The sequence below is a fragment of the Ipomoea nil genome, unplaced genomic scaffold (assembly GCF_001879475.1).
Source record: "Ipomoea nil cultivar Tokyo-kokei standard unplaced genomic scaffold, Asagao_1.1 scaffold2975, whole genome shotgun sequence".
In the NCBI taxonomy this organism is placed as follows: Eukaryota; Viridiplantae; Streptophyta; class Magnoliopsida; order Solanales; family Convolvulaceae; genus Ipomoea; species Ipomoea nil.
Window position 1 is genome coordinate 216,513 of NW_017619403.1, and position 23,207 is coordinate 239,719.

The window sequence follows — 23,207 nt, forward strand, 5'->3', positions numbered from 1 at the left end:
TATTACACTATATAATATTTGTTGTTATTGTTGACTCAAAGTTTTTTGTCAAAGTTGTGCAAAAAGAATTCCAGTCTATAAAGGAATATCAGTCATAAGAGGAATAACTAATGAAGAATACTAGTTCTAAAGGGAATTGTTATTGAAGTTTTTCTAGTTCTACTTTGATTAGGAATAGCTTTGTTATTCACAAATATGTTAGGAGTAGTTACTATAAATAGGGATTGCCCTTTATTGTAGAACTCAAGCATTCAACATTAATCTTGTGAGGTACTAGAGTCTTTGAGAATAGGATACTAAATTCCCCTAGAAAGTAGTACATGTGTTTAGGTTTCAATTGTTTGGTAGGAAAGATCATTCTATTGTGTAATCTCAGGTTCCAAACAGTGTACTTTAAATATTGAGCTTTTAGTGGATTCAGGCATGTTCTAAAATTGAGAAGTGCCTCGCAGATTAGGGTTTTTTGCCCGAACTGCGTTACAGATCGTTTGTGTTACAACGTCAGTTTCAACATCACTGTGTGCTGTGCTTCTACAAATTTTTTCAATTGGTATCAGAGCCAAACTGCTTAAGTTACTAGCAGGATCCTAATGGAGTTTCCAAGAGAAGGACTATCAAACACAGAAGGGATACAATGCTATGAGTGCAAAGGGTTTGGACACATCCAGTCAGAATGTCCAACATAATATAAAAGGAAGAACAAGCCATACATGACAACATTAAGTGATGACTCAGACAGTGAAGAAGACACCAACACCAATTTCGTAGCATTCACTGCAAATCATGAAAATAACAATGGAGAAGATATACAAGAATTACTAGAGGCATATACTCAACTACATGCCAAATGGGAACAAATCATCAAAATAAATCTAGATCTCATGGAAGAAAATCAGTTTCTAAAAGATGAAAAAGATAGAGGAGTAAAACGCCTTACAGATACTCAGAATGAATTAATGGAGTCGAAAGGCAGAGAGGCCAAACTGTTACAAGAGATCAAGGAACTAACTGAGAGGCCTAGATCTCCAAATCCAGCATCCAATGAAAGTCATTCTTCTGAAATTCCTAAAGTGTCGCAACATCACTTCCAACACCGAAGGAGGATCAGATGTTATTACTGTCACAGACTAGGGCACATAAAAGTATACTGCTTCAAAAGACAAAATGATCTATATTACAGACAAATCAACAGAGATTGGTCAGTACTCAGTACAAAGCAAGAAAATCTGGGTAAGAAAAGATCATAATGTTGCCTACACCTCAAAAACTAGCAAAGAACAAAACGTATGGTATTTTGACAACGGGTGTTCAAGGCATATGACAGGAAATCCAGAAAATCTGGAAAACATTCAATACAAGAATGAAGGACATATTACCTTTGGAGATGGAGGAAAAGGCCAGATCATTGCAAGCGGCATCTTGAATGTCCATGGGCTGCCTAGGTTGCCAAAAGTCCTTTTAGTACAAAGTCTAAAAACAAATCTAATCAGCATAAGTCAACTTTGTGAAGATGAACTCAAAGTAGAATTCTCTAAAGACAATTGCATTGTGTTTAATCAGAACCACAAGTGTGTCATGATGGGAAAAAGGTCCGCAAACAAATGCTATACATGGAACGGTGACCTATCTGGTTTACAGACAACTAACAAACAAAAACAATCACGGCACCAACATATGGGACACATAAATTCTCATGACATCAAAGGGGACCAAGAAATATTCTTAGACTATTCAAGTTATTCATCAAACAGTAAGACCTTCAGTGCAGACAGTACAATGGAATCCATGAATGTGGTTATTAATGACACAATTTCAAGAATAACCACTAATGATGACGAAAGTCCCAGAGTTGTTGAAACAACTGTTCCAACACCTCTGACTACTGTTATGCAAAATCACAAAACAGAAACAGAACCAGATGAAGAAAAGGATGATGGCTCTTGAACGATCATTATGAGCCATGTTCTGATTTCACAGGAACCCTACCAAAATATTCAAGACGAACGCGAACCACCTCCAACCTGTTTGTGCGAGATAGCCCTGGAGGGCGAGGGTGGTATGAAGGTTGCAACAGAGCGTTTTCCGGCGATGATTATGTCACCGGAAATTGGAGAAATTCCAGTTTCGTCTAGGTTATCCCATGAAGATCAAATTGGATATTTTAGAGATCATTTTGAAGAGCTTTCACCGGATTTTTTGTTATTTCCATAAATTAATGATGGCTCAGAATTAGTACGTTCGAAATTCCGGTCAGGAAATCTAGATGCGGTCGTAAGGCAGAAGAGACCGATTGATGGAATCTCAGTGGATTCATGTTTGAATAGCCAGAATACATCTCCGATTAAAAGAATTCTCGACAGATTGTCTCAGCATTGGCGTCGCGCTCCTCCGATGTGCAATTTCCCTTCGGGGTGTCGCGATTGAGGAGAAGTGATGAAATCAAAGGCGTTGGTGGTAATAACAGAGGAAGAATAAATCAGAGGAGAAATTAGCTGTGATAGGCTGATATAATTGGGAATTTTTTTTAAAACAAATCATACTCAACGATAACACTCACCAATAACAGAGATACATGGAATCAATAAAGGGGGAGATGAGTCAAAAAGTCAAAGGTTTTTTTACATGGAATCAATTAAGGGGGAGATGAGTCAGAAGTCAAAAGCTTTTTATGGAATCAAGGTTTTTGCCAAAAAATTGACAAAGGGGGAGAATGTTGACTCAAAGTGTTTTGTCAAAGTTGTGCAAAAAGAATTCCAGTTCTGTAAAGGAATATCAGTCATAAGAGGAATAGCTAATGAAGAATACTAGTTCTAAAGTGAATTGTTATTGAAGTTTTTCTAGTTCTAGTTTGATTAGGAATAGCTTTGTTATTCACAAATATGTTAGTAGTAGTTACTATAAATAGGGATTGCCCTTTATTGTAGAACTCAAGCATTCAACATTAATCTTGTGAGGTACGAGAGTCTTTGAGAATAGGATACTAAATTCTCCTAGAAAGTAGTACATATGTTTAGGTTTCAATAGTTTGGTAGGAAAGATCATTCTATTGTGTAATCTCAGGTTCCAAACAGTGTACTTTAAAATTGAGCTTTTAGTGGATTTAGGCAAGTTCTCAAATTGAGAAGTGCCTCGCAGATTAGGGTTATTTGCCCGAACTGCGTTACAGATTGTTTGTGTTACAACGTCAGTTTCAACATCACTGTGTGCTGCGCTTCTACAAATTTTCAGTTATAATTTATATAATTGTATATCAATCTAAATATTTTAAAATATTACTCCGTATAACAAATCAATTTCGTGCCACGCATGAGTTAAAATACAAATTTGCTTAAGATTTATTTCTTTGGTATAATTGATAAACTAAAATCTTAATGCTACAAAAAAAAAAAGGCTAAAGTGTCATTCCACACCATGAACCATCCCCGATTATTCATGCCGCACCATGATATTTAATAAGTGACATTTAGAGCCGTAAACCGTAATTTATTTTTCGCCTAGAACTTTTTATGGGTTTCCAGGTAATCCCAATGACATGGCACGGTAATAAGCTGATGTGGCCTTCTTTCTCAGTCCATGTGTCCATGTAAGCATTTTAATTAAAAAAAAAAAAAGTTTCCCTATTTCGGATTCTTCGTTTAGGCCATTATTACCGGAAAAGTGGCCATTTGAGAAGACAAGCCGTGGACGCATCCTCTCTCCCTCCCCTGTGCATCTGGGTATGCCTTCTAGTCTTCTATTCTTCTTCATGCATGTTAGTTTTGTTTTGCACACACGAACTAGATTTCATGTTTTCATTACCTAGCTAGTAAAGCATGGTGAAGATCGTAGACATCTTTTCGGTTACAATAAAACAGTAGAAAGATTAATATATATAGGCAGCAAAACTCCATAAATCTATATATACCCAAAAGCTTCTGCCATAAACTTAATTGTGGAAGCAGATCGAGAGGTAGTAATATATATATATATATATATATATATATATATATATATATATATATAAATATAATACTCACAGGCACAACCCAGATAGAAACAGTGTTTATATATATATATATATATATATATATATATATATATATATATAATACTCACAGGCACAACCCAGATAGAAACAGTGTTGTTTTTCAATTGGTACTTGAAATCACCCACCATATCCCTCCCAACAAAACGTTAAAAGGGATGAATAACATTGAGAACAAATAAAATCACCAGAAGCAGCACTAAGATGAGCCAGTCAGTGATGTGTGACCTTGCCACTGTAACTCCATCAGACCTCACACTCTACTGCTCAACCTGGACTTCCCTCATTCTGCTCTCATCTTCTACAAGCACTTCAACACAGGATAATGAAGAATTAAATCCATAATTGAGATTAGCTTGCAGCCAAAGTATGAAAAGAATTTACCATTAGTGCAACAGTGTTAGTGGTTGTTCAAGTTTCTAGAGAATAGCATAGGTTGTAGAATCCGTAACAAAGTTAGCTTCTTTATAGTCTGTGTGCTGTCTTTTGTTGCCAAGAACCATGTGCCCTTTTAATGGTTACTCAGCATCCACTTCCCGGTAGAAATCATGTTCAAAATAATAATCAGATTCACAGGGGAGGGAGAGAGCCTGCGTCAGCGGCGGAGTTCTGGGGACGAAAAAAATAAAATAAAATAATAAAAAGTTCCATGGCAGCATGAGATGACCGGTAACCTGTAAGAAACTTATAAAAAATTCTAGGTGAAAAAAGAATAATGGTTTATGGATCTAAATATCACTTATTAAAGATCATGGTGCGGCATGAATAATCGCGAATGGTTCAGGGTGCGGGATGACACTTTAGCAAAAAAAAAAAAAAATTTGTTCCAAATTTTCACCCCAAATAATTAAAATTGGCACCATTTTCAGATATACCCCAAAAAAAAAAAAAAAAAAAAAAAAAAAAAAAAACTCACAGTACACTTAGCGAAGGTTTTTTTTTTTTTTTTTATTTCCCTCCCAAACAAAAATTTTTGTTCCCTCCCAGTACACCGCTCACACTTAGTGAAACAAAAAATTCAGCGTTTCTCCCTCCCCGGCCTCTGCGTAAATCTCTGCCTCACACGCCGACGAACCAACCGACGTTGTATCTTCCCTCCCTGGCCAGCCGACGCCATTTCTTCCTCCCCGTCCAGCCACCATCGTCGCCGTCGGTCCAACCTCTTCCGGCGTCGCCCCATCCCTCCTCTGTTGCTGTCCCTCTTCCCGGCCTCCTCTGAGAACAATTAAAGGACCAAAAGTGCAATTTTCCCTAATAATAATAATAATATATGCAAATTACATATTGAAGTTATATGTTAGTTATCTCTTAAAACATAAATATCAAATTTATAAAAAAAAACTATATTATTATTATTTACAATAATTTAAATATCTAAAATTTAAATAAATTTAAAATTTTAATATAAAGTATTAATATTTGGCACTTATTTTTTACGCATCGCGCATAAAAAATACTGGTATAAAAATAAGTGTCAAAAAGTATAGTACGTTAAATTAGTCATCAAGATAATATATGTGACAAATTAATTAGAATGGCAGGAGTAATTAATAATATAATAAATGAGATTTTGAAGCTGAGAGTATGGTGAAGGAAAGGCAAGGGTGAACACTGAACAGTATAGCTCCAAGTTCAGCAGTTTGAATACTAGCTTCAACACTAACCATGCGTGCTCACAAGAGTAACTCATTTGGTTTATAGGTGACAAACTGTGAACAAAGACACATGAACGAGCTCTGAAAGATTATAGTGTGAGAATTACACTTAATGTGATAAGTTTTTTATGGACGCCAGACAATCAGACATTAGTCCATCTAATTAATGGACCGCTGAGTCGTCATAATTTATTACATTTACAAATCTTGTAGGGTTAGATGTGGGATTCCGGAGTAAGGAATTTTATCTTTTGCGAACACGTAACAAATTTTCCAACTTCTTAAGTTATCTTCACCCTTGCAATTATGCCCATTGCAATCTTATTTGGCGCTTTGTTTTTGTTTTTGTTTTGTTTTGTTTTTTTTTATTTATTTATTTTGTTTTTCTTTTCTTATTTTAATTTTCACATGGCTCCTTATGTAATAATTTTATAAAAAATGTAATACTTTTACATAAAAATGTAAAAGTAATTATTTTTCTTTATAAGTAATAAACATTTTATTTCTTATTAATATTACATTATTATATTAACGCGACCGGACTTGATCCGTCTCACGAACTGACACAAGTATGACCAAATAGTGATTAATTGTAAAATTGGTGATATGATATTAGGGTCCACTGATGAAAGTGAAATAGATCGAATTCCAAAGGTAATAAGGTGAAGATAGCCTTATATATAGTTGTTGATTGGAGTAGTCCTACACCACACACTAACTACTATACATCTGCAATTAAACTTGTACTATTTCTGAAATCTGAATCATATCAATTGTCTAGCTTAGCTTCTATCCTGATGATGAGGACTTGTAGTTTCAAGCATCCTCAATCTTGTTCCTTTCTTGCTTGGTTTCTGTTCCTTCTGAGTATTATTGGAAACTCAGTAGGGAGCAGCATCTGCATAGAGAAGGAGAGACAAGCGCTTTTGAGCTTCAAACACAACATTTCCGACCCTAATAACCTTCTTTCCTCCTGGACCGATGGAGATGACGACGACTGCTGTAAATGGGAAGGAGTTGGTTGTGACAATAGAACCGGGCATGTGGTTGCGGTTGATTTGGGGCCTAAAACCATGTGCATAAATGAAGCATCATGCACTCCAGACTGGGATTGTGACATCAACCCTGCTATACAAGGTGAAATCAGCCCTTCCTTGCTTGATTTACCATTTCTCAATTACTTGGATCTTAGCTGCAATCAATTTGAAAGAATTCCAAGGTTCTTTGGTTCTCTAGGCAAGTTAGTTCATCTTGATCTTTCTTATAATAATTTTGTTGGAAATGTTCCTCCTCAACTGGGAAATATATCCACTTTAAAATATCTTGACATTGACAACGGCAATGATCAATTAAAAGTAGTTGGCACTCTGGAGTGGGTTTCTCATCTTGATTCTTTGGAGTACCTTAGTTTGGATTCTGTAGACCTTTTTTCAGCTTCAAATTGCCTCGAGTCCATTTCAAAACTTTCTTTGCTGAGAACACTGCATCTATCCTACTTCAACTTTCCTGATCCCTCATCACTTTTGCACCTCAACTCTTCTAGGTTCCTACAACACCTTTCCCTAGACCAAGGAAACCTGACTTCTCCAATACTAAATCTGTGGCTGAATCAAAGTTCCAACTTGATTCAACTGAGCCTTACTGACACCAAATTATATGGTATGGTTCCAAATGTTTTGAACAAAATGCACTCCCTGGAATATCTTGATCTCTCCTTAAATTATCTAGAAGGTGAGAAGATTGAAACCTTCAATTCTTGAGCCATCTTGCCAACTTGAAAATTCTAGATTTGACAAGAAATTCATTCTCTTTCAACTTGTCAGAACTCATTTTAAGTTGTGAGAAAGTGATACAAGTTTTGAAGTTGCGGAGTAACAAAATTGTTGGGTCATTGGATTATATCCACAGGTTTTCTTCCCTAAGAACATTAGATTTAGCAGACAATAAACTTTCCGGTTCATTGCCCGATATGTCAGCAATGTTGTCCCTAAAAGAATTTGTCATTAGCAACAATCGGATGGTTGGAAATTTAACGGGAAGTAACATTGGCCACCTCGCCCGTCTCACTGCACTAGATGTTTCTTCCAACTTTCTAGAAGAAGTCATCCATGAAACCCATTTTTCTAATTTTAGCAAATTGGTGTTTCTTTCCTTATCCAGTAACCAATTCAAATTGAAATTGAGCACCCACTGGATTCCCCCGTTTCGACTATCAATGCTAAGCCTAAGCTCTTGCAAGTTGGGTCCGAAATTTCCTTTCTGGCTTCAAACACAAACAAACCTTGGATACATTGATATCTCAGATAATGAAATTTCGGATATCATTCCTCAATGGCTCTCCAACCTTACCCACTTATCGAGTTTGAATATTTCTAAAAATTGGCTTCGAGGTATTCCACCTGACCTGGCCTCAACATTTTTTGCTATAGACTTAAGTAGCAATTGGCTTAAAGGTCCTATACCAAAAAATTATTCTGGGACAGGTATACTAAACCTTTCTAGAAACAAGTTTTCTGGAACCATTTCTTTTCTATGTACAGATGAATTCAAACAATCAAGACATCTTGACATTTCCTATAATCATTTTTCAGGAAAGATTCCTGAATGTTTGGGGCAATATGCTGGAAATTATCTACAATTTCTGAACCTAGCAAGTAATAACTTCTTTGGAGAAATTCCATCATCAATAGGGTATTTGAATCATATTGTCTCATTACATTTTAGGAACAATGGTTTATTTGGGGGGTTGCCGTTATCTTTGAAAAATTGCACTTCTTTGATAATTTTGGATCTTGGAGAGAATCATTTAACTGGGGGTATTCCGGCATGGATTGGGGAAAGCTTAACAAAGTTAAAGGTCCTTTACCTGCACTCAAATAAACTGAAAGGGTCCATCCCAACTAGTATTTGCCAAATTCAATCTATTCGAATAATAGATTTATCTTTGAACAACTTGTCTGGCTCCATCCCAACTTGCTTCAGTAATTATAGTATTGCTATGTCCGAAACATCTGATGAATGGTTTCAACGCTTTTCAAAAATTGGATATAGTTACTTTCATGGGATACCTACATCCATGCACATTTACTATGATACTGAATTAGTTATGTGGAAGGGAAGAGAGGTTGAGTATGATAAAAATCTCAAATTCTTGAAAGTCATTGATTTATCGAGCAACAGACTAGCAGGAAAAATCCCAGTAGATTTAACAAATCTACATGGGTTGAATTCACTAAATCTGTCCAGAAACAAACTGACAGGGCCCATTCCATACAAGATTGGTGAAATGAATTTGCTAGAGACTCTTGACTTGTCAAGCAATCAACTTTCTGGAAAAATACCAACGAGCTTGACTAATTTATCATTTCTTGATTATTTGGACTTGTCAAACAACAACTTGTCTGGTTGCATTCCACTTGGAACTCAGTTACAAGGGTTCACTGATGAGGCTTATAAGAGGAATCCAAATTTACGTGGGCCTCCACTTTTAACCAAATGTCAAAGCATTAAACAAGCAGGAAATGATGATGATAATATTGAAGAAGATAAACACCTGATTTGGGACTTTGGTTTCTTTGTGAGTATGACTCTTGGATTCATTCTTGGATTTTGGGGAGTGTGTGGGACGTTAATATTCAAACGTTCTTGGAGACATGTGTATTTTCAATTTCTAGAAGACAAAATACACAATATTTACATTGCCATTGTATTCTTTGGAGCCAAATTGAAGAGGAGCATGGGAACCAGATTGAAGTAAATGGTAATCAAAGTTCTACATTTCTCATTTTGAATTTCAATATTTAATTTCCTTTTTAGTAGTAAGTTTAAATTTCCATGATTGGTCATGAAAGAAATTAAAACAATATAAACTTGTGTGCTTCTGTTGCAGGAAGTACGTACACAGTTCATTGGAGTACTTTCACATCATTCTAAATAAAGAAGTTCAATCATTTTGTGCGTGTGTATATTATATATAATACCATTGCAAGAACAGTGTAATTTTAATTTAAGAGTTGTGTGTTTTTTATAATTGACATACTGTAGATGGTGTTTTCGAAACTAGAAGAAGTGTTTCAGATATATAGTAGTTCAGGGGTGATCAAAACTAGAAAAAGTGTTTCAGATATATAGTAGTTCAGGGGTGTTTGTAACGGTAATTCTGTAATATATTCTCTGTAACATTCTTGGTATTATAGTGGATTGGGCTAGTGCATTGGGTGCCCCGCAGACGTAGGAGATAATTCTCCGAACTGCGTTAACAAACTTGTGCGTCAATTTACTTCACTACATTATTTTTTGTTGTTACACAGTTTTTTTTACAATGTGTATGTGTCACTCTACGTAGAAAATTGACAGATAACTCTCTAGATTTCTTTAAGTAAAATAAGTGTTAAGAACATTCCGTAACTTTCATGTTGTATCAAAATGGTGTTGACTTAATCTGATCTGTTAGTTTGATTCTTTGGCTTAATTGCTTAACATTGTTGTTGATCGAGTGTGTCTATCTGGGATATCCTTAGCTTGTTTCTGTTATTACATTCTTGCTTTGAAACTGCATAATGGATGGTGGTATTAACCTCTTTAACTGGTGAGCACCTTGATACATTACAGATCCTGCTGCCCAACTAGTTCACACTACCTAAAGATCAAATTAGTTATATTGTTTCCTTTACTAGTTTAGTTATATTGTTTCCTTTACTAGTTTGGTTATATTTCCTTCATATTTAGTTTAGAAGTTTTAGAATATTATTTCTTTATATCTTTGGTTGTAACTCCTATATATATTGGAGAATATTAATTTGTCAAGTTAAGTTGGAAATTGAATAAAATCAAAAGGAAGTTTCTTCCTCCAACTTCTCCTCTCTTATTCATATCCAGCCACCATAGGTAGACCACCTGCTTCCTCTGTTAACCATAGACCTGTGACGCGTAGTCTATCTACTGAAACATATCATTTGGTTCCCGTTGCCGGCGTCATGGGTACTGAATTGAACGTCGAATCCGCCATCAAAGCTTTACAGAAATCTGTCAAAGCCTTGGAATTGCATCACGAAAAAATCGACAATTTGTCTGCTACTGTTGCTTCCTTATCCACCTCCTCTCACGCCCTGGCCGCTGCTCTTGCGAGATTGGAGAAACTGGTCAACCAACTGCTCACCAGCCAAGGTAAACAACCTGTCCAGGAGGAGGACTCCGTTACTGCTCAAATCGAAGGGGTCTCCACTGCAACAGACATGGGGGATCACCAACCCCGTTTTTCTCCGTATCCTAGGGTGGATTTCCCTTTGTTTTCCGGCGAGGAAGATCCTATGGTTTGGCTTCTTCGTTGTGAATCTTCGTTTCGCCATGCAGGCACACTTGACCAGGACCGTGTTCCGCTAGCTGCACACCACATGATTGGTGAGGCACAACTATGGTACCACTCTGAAACTGCAGTTTCTCCGTTTACTTCCTGGGCCTCGTTTAAGGAAGAGTGTTGCTTAAGTTTTGGACCTCCCCGTAGCCTTAATCCGCTGGGCGAATAAGAGTTGCTCTTTCAAACGGGCAGACACATTGATGACTATATCAAGGACTTTCGGGCTCAACTTGCTCGTGCTGGCACAGTGCTCCCTGCCCAGCGTATCGATCTTTTTATTGGTGGTCTAGACGAAGTGCTTCGTATCGATGTCCAACGGACCAAACCAGGTTCTCTTAATGAAGCTATGAATACTGCCCGGGATTTCAATCGTAAATGCCACCTCTTGCGCCTCTTAACAGCCGAACCACCCAACAAATTACCTGTCCAAGCTTCACGCCCTCCAACAGCCCGTTTTTCCCCACCCCCTAAATCGTCTCCAAGCCACACCAACTCCTCTCGCCCTCCGTTTAAGTTTCTATCTCCAGCAGAAAAAGTAGACAGAGATGCCAAAAAGTTATGTTATAATTGTGATGAGCTATTTTTTCCAGGTCATAAATGCCGCCACCTTTTTATGTTGTGGACATTAGAGGATGGTGAAGAACCCCCTACTTGGCTTGCATCCACGGAGATGAACGCACGCGATGGAATCACCTGAATTCAACTTGAACGTTGTCACCTGCTTCAAGCTTGAGGACAAGCTTGATCTCCAGGAGGGGTGTAATGATACATTACAGATCCTGGTGCCCAACTAGTTCACACTACCTAAAGATCAAATTAGTTATATTATTTCCTTTACTAGTTTAGTTATATTGTTTCCTTTACTGGTTTAGTTATATTTCCTTCATATTTAGTTTAGCAGTTTTAGAATATTATTTCCTTATATCTTTGGTTGTAACTCCTATATATATTGGAGAATATTAATTTGTCAATTTAAGTTGGAAATTGAATAAAATCAAAAGGAAGTTTCTTCCTCTAACTTCTCCTCTCTTATTCATATCCAGCCACCATAGGTAGACCACCTGCTTCCTCTGTTAACCATAGACCTGTGACGCGTAGTCTATCTACTGAAAAATATCACACCTACCATGGTTATTATTGGAAGGCAAGGATTCAGGTCCATCATCAAGCACAAGGTGAACATGTTTGGAGTATTGTGGTTAACGGGACAAATTATATCATGATCCAAAGTCTACCTCGCATTGTGGAATATGGTCCAAAAATAATTTTCAGATTCTGTACCTGCAATTAACCGTTTTCGTACCTGTAAACAAATTGAAGTTACATCCTTTTGATTATTCTTCAATATTTAAATGGGAGTAGGAGCTGCTTTGAGAATGAGAGAAATTAAATGGTCTTCTAAGCTTCAAACATAGCATTATTTTGACCTATTCAGCTCTCTTTCCTCATGGGGAGCCAGTAGAGATGATGATGATGACTGCTGCAAATGGAAAGGAGTTGGTTGCTTGTGATAACACAACTACTGCCCATGTTGTTGCTCTTCATTTGGGGGATGGCAGCTTAAGTGGTGAGATCAGCCCTTCCTTGCTTCATTTATAGTTTCTCAATTTCTTTGATCTTAGTTGCAATAACTTTGAAAGAATTCCGAGTTTCATTGGCTCTCTCCACAACTTGGTCTATTTTAATCTTTCTCATAATAAGTTGTTTGGAAATGTTCCTCCTTATCTGGGAAATATTTCCACTTTGAAATATCTTCGCATTGGCAACAACTACATTACTGATGGTAATATTTAAAAGTAGTTGACACCTTGGAATGGATTTCTCATCTTTCTTCTTTGGAGTATCTCAAAATGGATTATGTAGACCTTCATTATATTCTGTTTCAGTCTTTCAGATTTGCTTCAGTCAATTTCAAAGCTTTCTTTGCTAAGAACACTAAGCCTATCTTCCTGCCTTGTTCCAAGTCCTCCATCACTTTTGCACATCAACTAACTCTTCTGGCTTCCTAGAACACTTGTCTTTACACTATGGCAATATAACAACATTTCCCCTACTGAATTTGTGGCTAAACCAAAGCTACTACCTTGAATATATATCTTGACCTACCTCTCCCATAATTCTTTGGTAGGTGACGAGGACAAGGACATAAAATTCTTGAGACATCTCGACAAGTTGAAAATTTTAGATTTATCGTCCAACTCTTTTTCGATCATGCAATGCATATAAACAAAAATGTTTGGAGAGAAAGCGCATTACACTCAACACACAATTATCATTTCTTGCAAGCTTGGACTTGTCAAATAATAACTTATCTAATTGTATTCCACTCAACAAACAATTACAAGGCCGGGTTCACAAAAGCTTTTCGAACTCGAACTTGAGCCAACCTAGGTTCGAGCTCGGCTCGGCTCATTTGCACCCTAGCTCAAACCAATAAGGCTAATAAATAGCTCCGACTATGAGAGTCAAATTTGGAACCCCATAATTATTAAGTCAATTGTTTGGTCAACTTTGCGTATCTGAAAACGTAGAACATGATGTAAAGTCCTAAACCGGTTGAAACCGGAAAAATAACAAAAGAAAAATATGAAGAGACAAAAATGTGCTTACTAAAAATATGAAAAGTCATGAAAATGACTAAAAGTGTCCAAAAAAAATAATAGGCTGGGGATGTTAAATGGCAAAAACGCCAAAGACAATAGACTTTGGTGGAATTAACACGTGTAAATATAATGCTAAATCACAAGATATGAAATGCAAATCGTACATGTAATAACTTAATGTTTGAGCCGTCCTGGGGCGACTTAATGTTTGAGCCGTCCTGGGGCGACTACGTACTATCCATAATAATAAGTTATGGCGGCAGAGAATATTTGAAGACAAATAATATGGCACCAAGCTAAGGATGTATATAGCTAGTGTGAATAACATTTTAAGATACTCATGCAATGCATGTAAAAACAAAGAAATAATGATTGGAGATCGAGAAAACACATTAACAAACCTTAACTCTGTTCTTAGACAGGTACAAAATTCCAAATATGCAAAACAGTAGCTATATATTCAAGTTTAATCGAAAACTTCTATGATATTTTGTGTTATGGTATGATTTGGTATCACCAGTTTTTTTTTTCCTTTTTTTTTTTTGTATTTCGTAAAATTATATAAATTATATAAATTTATCATATAATTTGTTGAACATATGTAATAATTACGAAAGACACTGTAAATACTTTTTGCAGTTTTTTTTTTTAATACCGTATCCTCACAGTTGCAAAATTAATCCAGTTCCATTGAAATTATATACTCCGTATGAATTTATAGTTTTGATGAATAATAGACCAATCTAATATTACATAAATATTAGATATTCTTACAATTTTTACTCCCTCAATCACGATTGGATGATGTAAGATATATTAAATATAATATAATATATCTATAATATATATTAAATATAATATATCTATATATTATATTTATATATATTGAGAAGAGAGAGAGAGGAATAGATAAGTGATTTGATTGATGAATAAAATGCTTGATAACAAAACTATTTATAGTGAAGGATAAACTAGTAAAGCTAGAAAATAGGGAAAATAATACTCCATGCATTGCAACCATGATCCACGTACTGTTGCCTCAGTTTCTCCACATGTATTGCCACATTCCAACTAAACTACTCCAATTGCATGCATGACACACATACTTAGTTTGATAATGCCATTAATCCCATTTATTGCCACCCACACTTGGTTTAATAATTATAATAATAATATTATTATAACATTGTCTCCTTTAAACCAAGTTGGATATATTGGTCATTCCAATTTCCTTCTTCAATTTGAGAAATGTCTCTGTCTTCAACGGTTTCGTAAAGATATCTGCAACTTGACATTCACTTGAACAATACTCAATGTTGATTTGCTTTTCAGCAACCAACTCTCTGATTTTGTGATACTTGATATCAATATGTTTGTTGCGACCATGAAAGACGGGATTTTTGAACAACAAAATTGCTGACTTGTTGTCACAAAAAATAATTGTATGTGCTTCCTGCTCGTGTTGTAGGAACTCCAAAATTCTCCTCAGCCAAACTGCTTGAGTAGCACAGTTTGCTGCTGCAATATATTCTGCTTCTGCGGTTGAAAGTGCTACAATCTGCTGGTTCTTTGAAGACCAAGAAAATATGGCTGAAACAAGATAGAAGGCATATCCTGATGTGCTTTTTCTGGTCTCATCATCTCCAGCCCAATCACTGTCTGTTTTACCCAACAAGCTTCACAGCTTCATTTGTAGAGTAAAAATTTCATCATTACTCGTACCTTTGACATATCTCAAAATTCGCTTTGCTGCAGCCCAATGTGATTCTTTTGGTTCCTCCATGAATCTGCTAAGTATCCCAACTCCAAAAGAAATTTCTAGCCTTGTTGCCACCGGATACCTCAGACTTCCAATTAAACTTTTATAAGCTGTAACATTCACATTCTTACCACACTCATCTTTGGACACCTTTAACTTTTCAGCTAACGGAGTCGAAACTGGTTTGGAGTTTTCCATTTTGAACTTTTTCAAAATATCAGCAGCATACTTCTTTTGTGAAATAAAGATTCCACCATCCATCTGAACAACCTCAAGGCCAAGAAAGTAAGACATAAGGCCCATATCAGTCATTTCAAACCTCTTAATGAGTGCCTCCCTGAATTCTGAGATTAGCTTCAAGTTATTTCCAGTAAAAACCAAATCATCAACATATAGACATATTAGAACAATATCACCAGAATTCGTGCATTTGACATACAAAGTGTGTTCATGAGGACATCTCATAAAATCACTTTCAACAAAATATGAGTCAACGCAACCATACCACGCCCTAGGCGCTTGCTTTAAGCTATATAAGGTTTTTCTCAACCTGTACACTTTATTTTCCTCCCCTTTTTTCAGAAATCCTGCAGGTTGCTCAACATATATTTCTTCTTCAAGAAAACCGTTCAAAAAAGCAGACTTGACATCCATTTGATGCAATTTCCAATCATTTTGAGCAGCAAGAGAAATAACCATTCGAACTATATCAAGTCTACTTACTGGAGCAAAAACCTCAAAATAATCAATACCTGGTTTCTACTTGTAACCTTTTGCTACCAACCGTGCCTTAAAACGGTCAATTTCTCCATCTGACTTGTACTTCGTTCTGTAAACCCACTTCACTCCAATTTGGCTTCTTTCCTGGAGGTAAATCTGTTAACTCCCAGGTACCATTCTTTTCAATGGCATGTATCTCCTCATCCATCGCCTTAAGCCAATGAGTTTCTGTAGCAGCCTCCTCAAAAGATAAAGGATCACAATCTGCAAAGAGGGCAAATTGAACAATCTCTTCATCAGACAGGTCATTATCATGACCCAACACATAATCCTGCAAGTGAGCTGGTAAGTGGCGCTCGCGCTGAGATCGTCGAACTGACGGCTCTGGCTATTGTGTAGGAGGCTGGACATTATCTGGAATCGGTTGCTCTTTAGCAATATTTTCAACAACAGGAATAACAACTGAACTGTCATCTTTAGCTAACCAATCCCAAGCACCATATTCATTAAAAGTGACATCACGACTTATAACAACCTTTTTAGTTTCAGAATTGTATAGTTTATAAGCCTTTAAAGCGTCACTGTAACCAATGAATATGCACTTCTCACCTTTATCATCCAACTTCTTTCTCAATGGATCCGGCACGTGTTTATATGCCAAACACCCAAAAATCTTGAGATATTTGATAGAAGGTTTTTTCCCACTCCAAGCTTCTTCGGGTGTCTTATCACGGACACTTTTAGTTGGGCACTTCTAGTTTCATGTATCTACAATCTTTTTCTTTTCTTGCATGGTTTCTGTTCCTTTTGAGTACTACTAGAACTTAAATGGGAGCAGCATCTGCATAGAGAAGGAGAGACAAGCCCTTTTGAGCTTCAAACACAACATTTCTGACCCATATAACTTTTTTTCCTCATGGACTACCGGTGCAGATGATTGCTGCAAATGGAAAGGAATTCGCTGCGACAATAGAACCGGCCACATCATTGGTCTTGATTTCGGACCTAAAGCCTGGGGCACCGATGGAAAAGTATACTACTGCATAGAGTTACAAGGTGAAATCAACCCTTCCTTGCTTGACTTACCATTTCTCCGTTATTTGGATCTTAGTTGCAATCAATTCGTACGAATTCCAAGGTTCATTGGATCTCTAGGAAAGTTAGTTCATCTTGATCTTTCTCATAATTTTTTTGTTGGAAATGTTCCTCCTCAATTGGGAAATATTTCCACTTTAAAACACCTGGACATTGACAATGACAATGAACAATTAAAAGTAGTTGGCACTTTGGAGTGGATTTCTCATCTTTCTTCTTTGGAGTACCTTGTTTTGCATTCCGTAGACCTTCATTCAGCTTCAGATTGGCTTGTGTCAATTACAAAACTTCCTTTGCTGAGAACACTACGTCTTTCTTACACCTACTCTCCCCATCCTACATCACTTTTGCACCTCAACTCTTCTAGGTTTCTTGAAGACCTCTCTCTGTCCCAAGGAAACCTAACTTGGCCGCTAATAAATCAGTGGTTGAATCAAAGTTACAACATGGTTCAACTACGCCTTAGTAACATTGAGTTACATGGTAAGGTTCCAGATTTTCTTAACAGAATGTACTCCCTAGAATATCTTGGTCTCTCCGGTAATTTTTATCTAGAAGGTGAAAAGACTGAAGACCTTAAATTCTTTAGCAATCTTAGCAACTTGAAAGCACTAGATTTGTCATTCAACTCATTTTCTTTCAACTTTTCAGAACTCAGTTTGGGTTCTGAGAAAGTGATAGAGAATTTGAGGTTTGGTGAAAATGAAATTGTAGGATCATTGGATGATATCAAAAGGTTATCTTCCCTACGAATATTAGATCTGTCCAACAATAAACTTTCCGGTTCACTGCCCGACATGTCAACAATGTTGTCTTTGGAAGCCTTAGTCATTAGAAACAATCAGTTGGTTGGAAATTTAATGGGGAGTAACATCGGCCACCTCCCCAATCTCTGGGCACTAGATATTTCTTCAAATTTGCTAGAAGAAACCATGTATGAAGCTCATTTTTCTAATTTTAGCAAATTGGAGTATCTTTACTTATCTGGTAACAAATTCAAATTGAATTTGAGTACCCAGTGGATTCCCCCATTTCAACTCTCAGTTCTTGGCCTAGGATCTTTCCAGTTGGGTCCGAAATTTCCTACTTGGCTTCAAACACAAGCAAACCTTGTATACCTTGATATCTCAAGTAATGGAATTTCATATTTCATTCCTCAATGGCTTCCCAACCTTACGGACTTATGGAGTTTGAATATGTCTCACAACATGCTTCGGGGTATTCTACCTGACTTGGCCTCAACACTTTTTGTTGTAGACTTAAGTAGCAACTGGCTTGAGGGTCCTGTACCAAGGAATTATTCCGGAACAAAATTTCTAAGTCTCTCCAGAAATAAGTTCTCTGGAACCATTTCCTTTCTATGTACAGATGAATTCAACAGATGTATGCATCTTGACCTTTCAAGTAACCACTTTTCAGGAAAGATTTCTAAATGTTTGGGGAAATATGCTAGGGATTCCCTAAGGTTTGTGAACCTAGCAAATAATAAATTCTCTGGAGAAATCCCGTCATCGATAGGCTATTTGAATATGATTGCCTCGCTACATTTAAGAAACAACACTTTAATTGGAGAGTTGCCCTTGTCTTTGAAAAATTGCAGTGATTTGAAAGTTTTGGATATTGGAGAGAATCAATTAAGTGGGGGTATTCCTGAATGGATTGGGGAAAGTTTAACAAAGTTGAAGGTTTTTTATTTGCACTCAAATGAGCTAAAAGGATCCATCCCAAAGAGTATTTTCTTACTGCAATCCATTCGAATCTTAGATCTATCTTTGAACAACTTATCTGGATCCATCCCAACTTGCTTCAGTACTTACAGTACTGCAATGTCTAAATCATATGATGAATGGTTTCAACACCAATCACGATATGGATTTAGTATCCTTAAAAATGGGCTACTTTCTTTCCCCCATACTTTCTATGATTACGAATTGGTAATGTGTGTTGGCTAAGCTAACATTCAGAACGCGAAGAAGAAGAGAGCGTTTTATTCCATGTGAGAATGAAAAGAATTAACTGTTTCAATACAGAGAAGCTGGTAGAAGAGGGATTATATACACGGTTATGGTGTAACCGTTCCTAACAGACTTGGCAAGGTGATATTACACAAAAGCCCTTCGGCAGTTTTACATTATCAACGCTTTCTCATAATACCCCCCCCCCCCCCCCGTAAACTGGAGTGTGAAGGTCCTGAACACCCAGTTTAGACACGAATGTTTGAAAGGATGAAATAGGGAGGGCTTTAGTGAAGCCGTCTGCAACTTGAGCAGAGGAGGAAACAGATAGAAGCTTGATGACGCCTTGGTTAAGCTTCTCTCGCACAATGTGGCAATCAATGTCCAAGTGTTTGGTGCGCTCGTGGAACACGTGGTTCTCTCCGATGGCAATTTCCGACTTGTTGTCGCAAAATAGAGCAGCTGGCTTATGTAGGCGTATTCGCAGGTCACGCAGCAGCGTCGTAATCCACTGAATTTCACAGACGGTGGCTGCGAGTGCACGATATTCCGCCTCCGATGATGAACGGGAGACGGTGGCTTGCTTCTTCGACCTCCACGATATTAAGGCTGAACCAAGGAAAATACAGAATCCGGTTATTGACCGGCGAGTGTCTGAGCAAGAACCCCAATCGGAGTCTGAGAAGACATTGAGATGCATGTCGTTTAGTTTAGGATAGAACAGGCCCTGGCCAGGAGCCTTCTTGATATACGGGAGAACTCTATGTGCAGCTGCCAAATGTTCAGTCGTTGGTGCATCAACGTACTGGCTGAGCTGTTGGACGGCAAAAGTTATGTCCGGTCTAGTCGCAGTGAGGTAGAGTAAGCGGCCAACAAGCCGCCTGAAACCAGATGCATCACTGAGAATGGTACCACCGTCTTTAGTGAGTCTAACACCAGGCACCATGGGAGTGTGAACAGGTTTACAGTCAGTGAAACCTGCTTCGTCGAGAATCTCAAGGGCATATCGCCTTTGGCATAAATTTAATCCAGATGCCTCCATTCGAGCTTCAATTCCCAAGAAATACCCCAAGGATCCAAGGTCCTTAATATTGAATGTTGTATGCAGGAAGGCTTTCAATTCCCCTATCAACTACAAACTGGAACTTGTGACAAGTATGTCATCAACATATATAAGAACGGCCATGAAATCACTGTCTTCACCCTTTGTAAATAGAGACGGGTCAGAAACAGATTGAGTGAAGCCTCTTCGGATCAAAGCGCTGCTGAACTTGGCATTCTACTGCCGGTTGGCTTGCTTCAAGCCGTATAGGGATCGAAGTAACCTGCACACTTGCCCCGGTTTGTCGCTTTGAAACCCTGGTGGTAAGACCATGTAGACCTCCTCGTCTAAATCTCCATGGAGGAATGCATTATTGATGTCTAATTGGTGGATGTGCCAATTCCGAGAAGTTGCCATAGCTAGGAAAGTTCGAATTGTGGTGATCCTAGCAACCGGGGAGAAAGTTTCAATATAGTCTACCCCTAGTTGCTGAGTGTAGCCCTTGGCTACGAGTCGAGCTTTATGGCGTTCGACTGATCCATCAGCTCTAAGCTTCACCTTGTAGACCCACTTGCATCCTATAGGGTGCTTCCCGGGAGGTAGATCAACAACAGTCCAGGTGTTGTTCTGTTGTAATGCTTTGATCTCTGAATCCATTGCCTCTTGCCAACACTTATGAAGTATGGCTTGCTTGTAAGTACGTGGCTCATCAATTGAAGTAACTGCCAAAGCAAATTTTTGGTGTGGCAATGGAAGATGATTGTATGATATGACCTTAGAGAGAGTGTGAGGGGATGACCTTTTTACCATAGCAGAGTCACAGTAATAATCCATAAGCTTTGTTGGGGCATGGCGACGGCGATCTGATCTTCTTGGTTGTATAACAACCTCTTGGCCAGTGTGGTTGTCTTCTGGGTCATAGGATATGCCAGGGTCCGGTGGTTCAATAGGAGTATTGGAAGCAGCAGGTTCATGTGATGCATCGTAATCTGTTGAGGCATGATAATCTTCAATACCTGCTGGTCCATAGAGCTTGCTGGACCATGAGTATGTTGACTCTGATCAGAGGACCCCAAATCAAGATTTAAAGAGGCTGGCAGGTTGGGCAGTGATGGTTCTTTTGAAGGCTGCTGTTCTGAGTTATCTCTGTCTGACATGGGAAAAGAGGATTCATAGAAGACCACATCCCTTGACACAAGAATAGAACCATTAGTCAGATTATATAGCAAATAACCTTTGATTCCAGCTGGAATGCCCAGAAATATACACTTCTGTCCTCTTGCTGCCATTTTATGCCTATTTGTGTTGAGGGTGGCAGCATAACATAGACAACCAAACAACCTAATGTTGCTGATATCCGGATCACTCCCATACAACCTCTTGTAAGGACTTGAAAGCTCAATGACAGGTGATGGAATCCTGTTTATAATGAAGACTGCATGCATAATACAATGTCCCCAAAAATTTAAGGGTAGATTGGCTTGAAACTATAAAGATCTAGCAACATTGAGGATGTGTTGATGTTTGCGTTCGACAACGGCATTTTGTTGCGGTGTATGCACACAAGATCGTTGATGAATGATCCCCTTTTCTAAGAAAAAACTGTCCATTTTAAATTCTGCCCCATTGTCAGTACGGATTGTTTTGTTCAAGGTGCCAAATTGAGTGAGGGCATAGGCATGAAAATTTTTGATGAGCTGTCTTGTCTCAGATTTACGCTTCATTAAGTGGATCCAAGTAAATCTAGAATAGTCATCAACTATTGTCAAGAAGTAATAATCTCCATTTAAAGAGCAAATGGGAAAGGGTCCCCAAATATCAATATGAATCAAATCAAAGCATGCTTTTGAAGTAGAAACACTTATTGGGAAGGGGGAATGTTTATGCTTAGCTAGGTGACATACATCACATGCAACATTCTTATTTCTAGAAATATCTATATCACATAAAAGATGGAGCTTATTCATTGGAAGGTGCCCCAGTCTCTTATGCCAAATTTCTAGACTGATGCACTGCATAACATAGTTTTTGGTTCCCTTGGATGGTTGCATCAAATATAGGCCTCTTTCCTCTTTAGCTAATCCAACTATCTTCCCAAGATTCCCCTGAATCAAACACTGTTTGGACATAAAAGTCAGTTTATAAGCAGCATCACTAATCAACTTGCTCACAGAAATGATGTTGAACTTGAATAGGGGGATGTATAAGGCTTCTTTCAACCATAGAGTGTCACTAAACCTCACATCTTCTATGTGTTTGACTGAAACACACTGTCCAGTAGGGAGATTAACTTCAACTCCAATAGCCTCATGGCAGTTATCAAGAAGATCAAGAGAGGAGACAATATGGTTTGTAGCTCCTGAGTCAAGAATCCATGTGGAATTATTTAAAGAGAGAGAGTTAACCAGATACCTGCTTTCAGATGTGTGTGAATCATCAAATCGAGGAGACAATGTGATAGCAGCAGATAGATTTGAGCCGGATGATGCAGCTGGTTGACTCATTTGATTATGCAAATAGGAGAGCATCTTCTGCAGTTGCTCATGGGAGAAACCAAGATCTCCAGCAGTGGTCATGGCAGTTGTAGCTTGTTGTTGCTTAGCTTTGGACTTGTAACCCGGCACCCAACCGGGAGGGTAACCGTGCTTCTTATAGCACTTGTCGATTGTGTGTCCAGTCATTCCGCAATAGGTACACTTTGCTTTCACCACATTGTTTCTTCTGCCATTAAAGGAGCCAGGAATGGCTGCTACTGTCTCATCATTCATGGAGCTTTGTACAGCATTGGCTTGAACAACATCTGCCCCTGCTAGACTCAAATTAGTTAAGGCAATTTGCCTTTCCAATTTTTCTGCCATGACAAAAATCTTATAGACCTCTGGTAAGGGATCTAGGACAAGCACACTAGTTCTTAGGCTATTGTAATCATCGTTGAGCCCCTGTAGAAATCGAATAACTTGATCAGTCTCTCTTTCCTTCCTGATAATTTCAGCAAGGT

General features: G+C 37.8%; 4 protein-coding genes and 1 long non-coding RNA gene across 5 annotated transcripts; 4 read left to right on the top strand and 1 right to left on the bottom strand.

The window, feature by feature from the left end:
- The first annotated feature begins 710 nt into the window (after positions 1 to 710).
- LOC109163018 lies at positions 711 to 1,944 on the top strand. The gene is made up of 2 exons (XM_019311739.1): positions 711 to 1,047; positions 1,181 to 1,944. Exons 1-2 carry the CDS (start codon positions 711 to 713, stop codon positions 1,942 to 1,944), a joined length of 1,101 nt encoding a protein of 366 aa, XP_019167284.1.
- A 4,535-nt stretch (positions 1,945 to 6,479) lies between these two features.
- LOC109163019 (receptor-like protein 12) lies at positions 6,480 to 8,559 on the top strand. The gene is made up of 4 exons (XM_019311740.1): positions 6,480 to 7,410; positions 7,503 to 8,162; positions 8,271 to 8,370; positions 8,478 to 8,559. Exons 1-4 carry the CDS (start codon positions 6,480 to 6,482, stop codon positions 8,557 to 8,559), a joined length of 1,773 nt encoding a protein of 590 aa, XP_019167285.1.
- A 366-nt stretch (positions 8,560 to 8,925) lies between these two features.
- Positions 8,926 to 9,869, top strand: LOC109162995. Its single transcript, XR_002051185.1, has 2 exons — positions 8,926 to 9,439; positions 9,569 to 9,869. It is a non-coding gene; the product is annotated as an uncharacterized LOC109162995 (long non-coding RNA).
- Positions 9,870 to 16,430: 6,561 nt separating this feature from the next.
- LOC109163020 (receptor-like protein 12) lies at positions 16,431 to 19,164 on the top strand. The gene is made up of 2 exons (XM_019311741.1): positions 16,431 to 16,462; positions 16,956 to 19,164. Exons 1-2 carry the CDS (start codon positions 16,431 to 16,433, stop codon positions 19,162 to 19,164), a joined length of 2,241 nt encoding a protein of 746 aa, XP_019167286.1.
- Position 19,165: 1 nt separating this feature from the next.
- On the bottom strand, positions 19,166 to 20,209 carry LOC109163021 (uncharacterized mitochondrial protein AtMg00810-like). The gene is made up of 2 exons (XM_019311743.1): positions 19,388 to 20,209; positions 19,166 to 19,228 (listed from the first exon to the last, which is right to left on the bottom strand). The coding sequence occupies exons 1-2, from the start codon at positions 20,207 to 20,209 to the stop codon at positions 19,166 to 19,168; spliced, it is 885 nt and encodes a 294-aa protein (XP_019167288.1).
- Between the last annotated feature and the right edge of the window lie 2,998 nt (positions 20,210 to 23,207).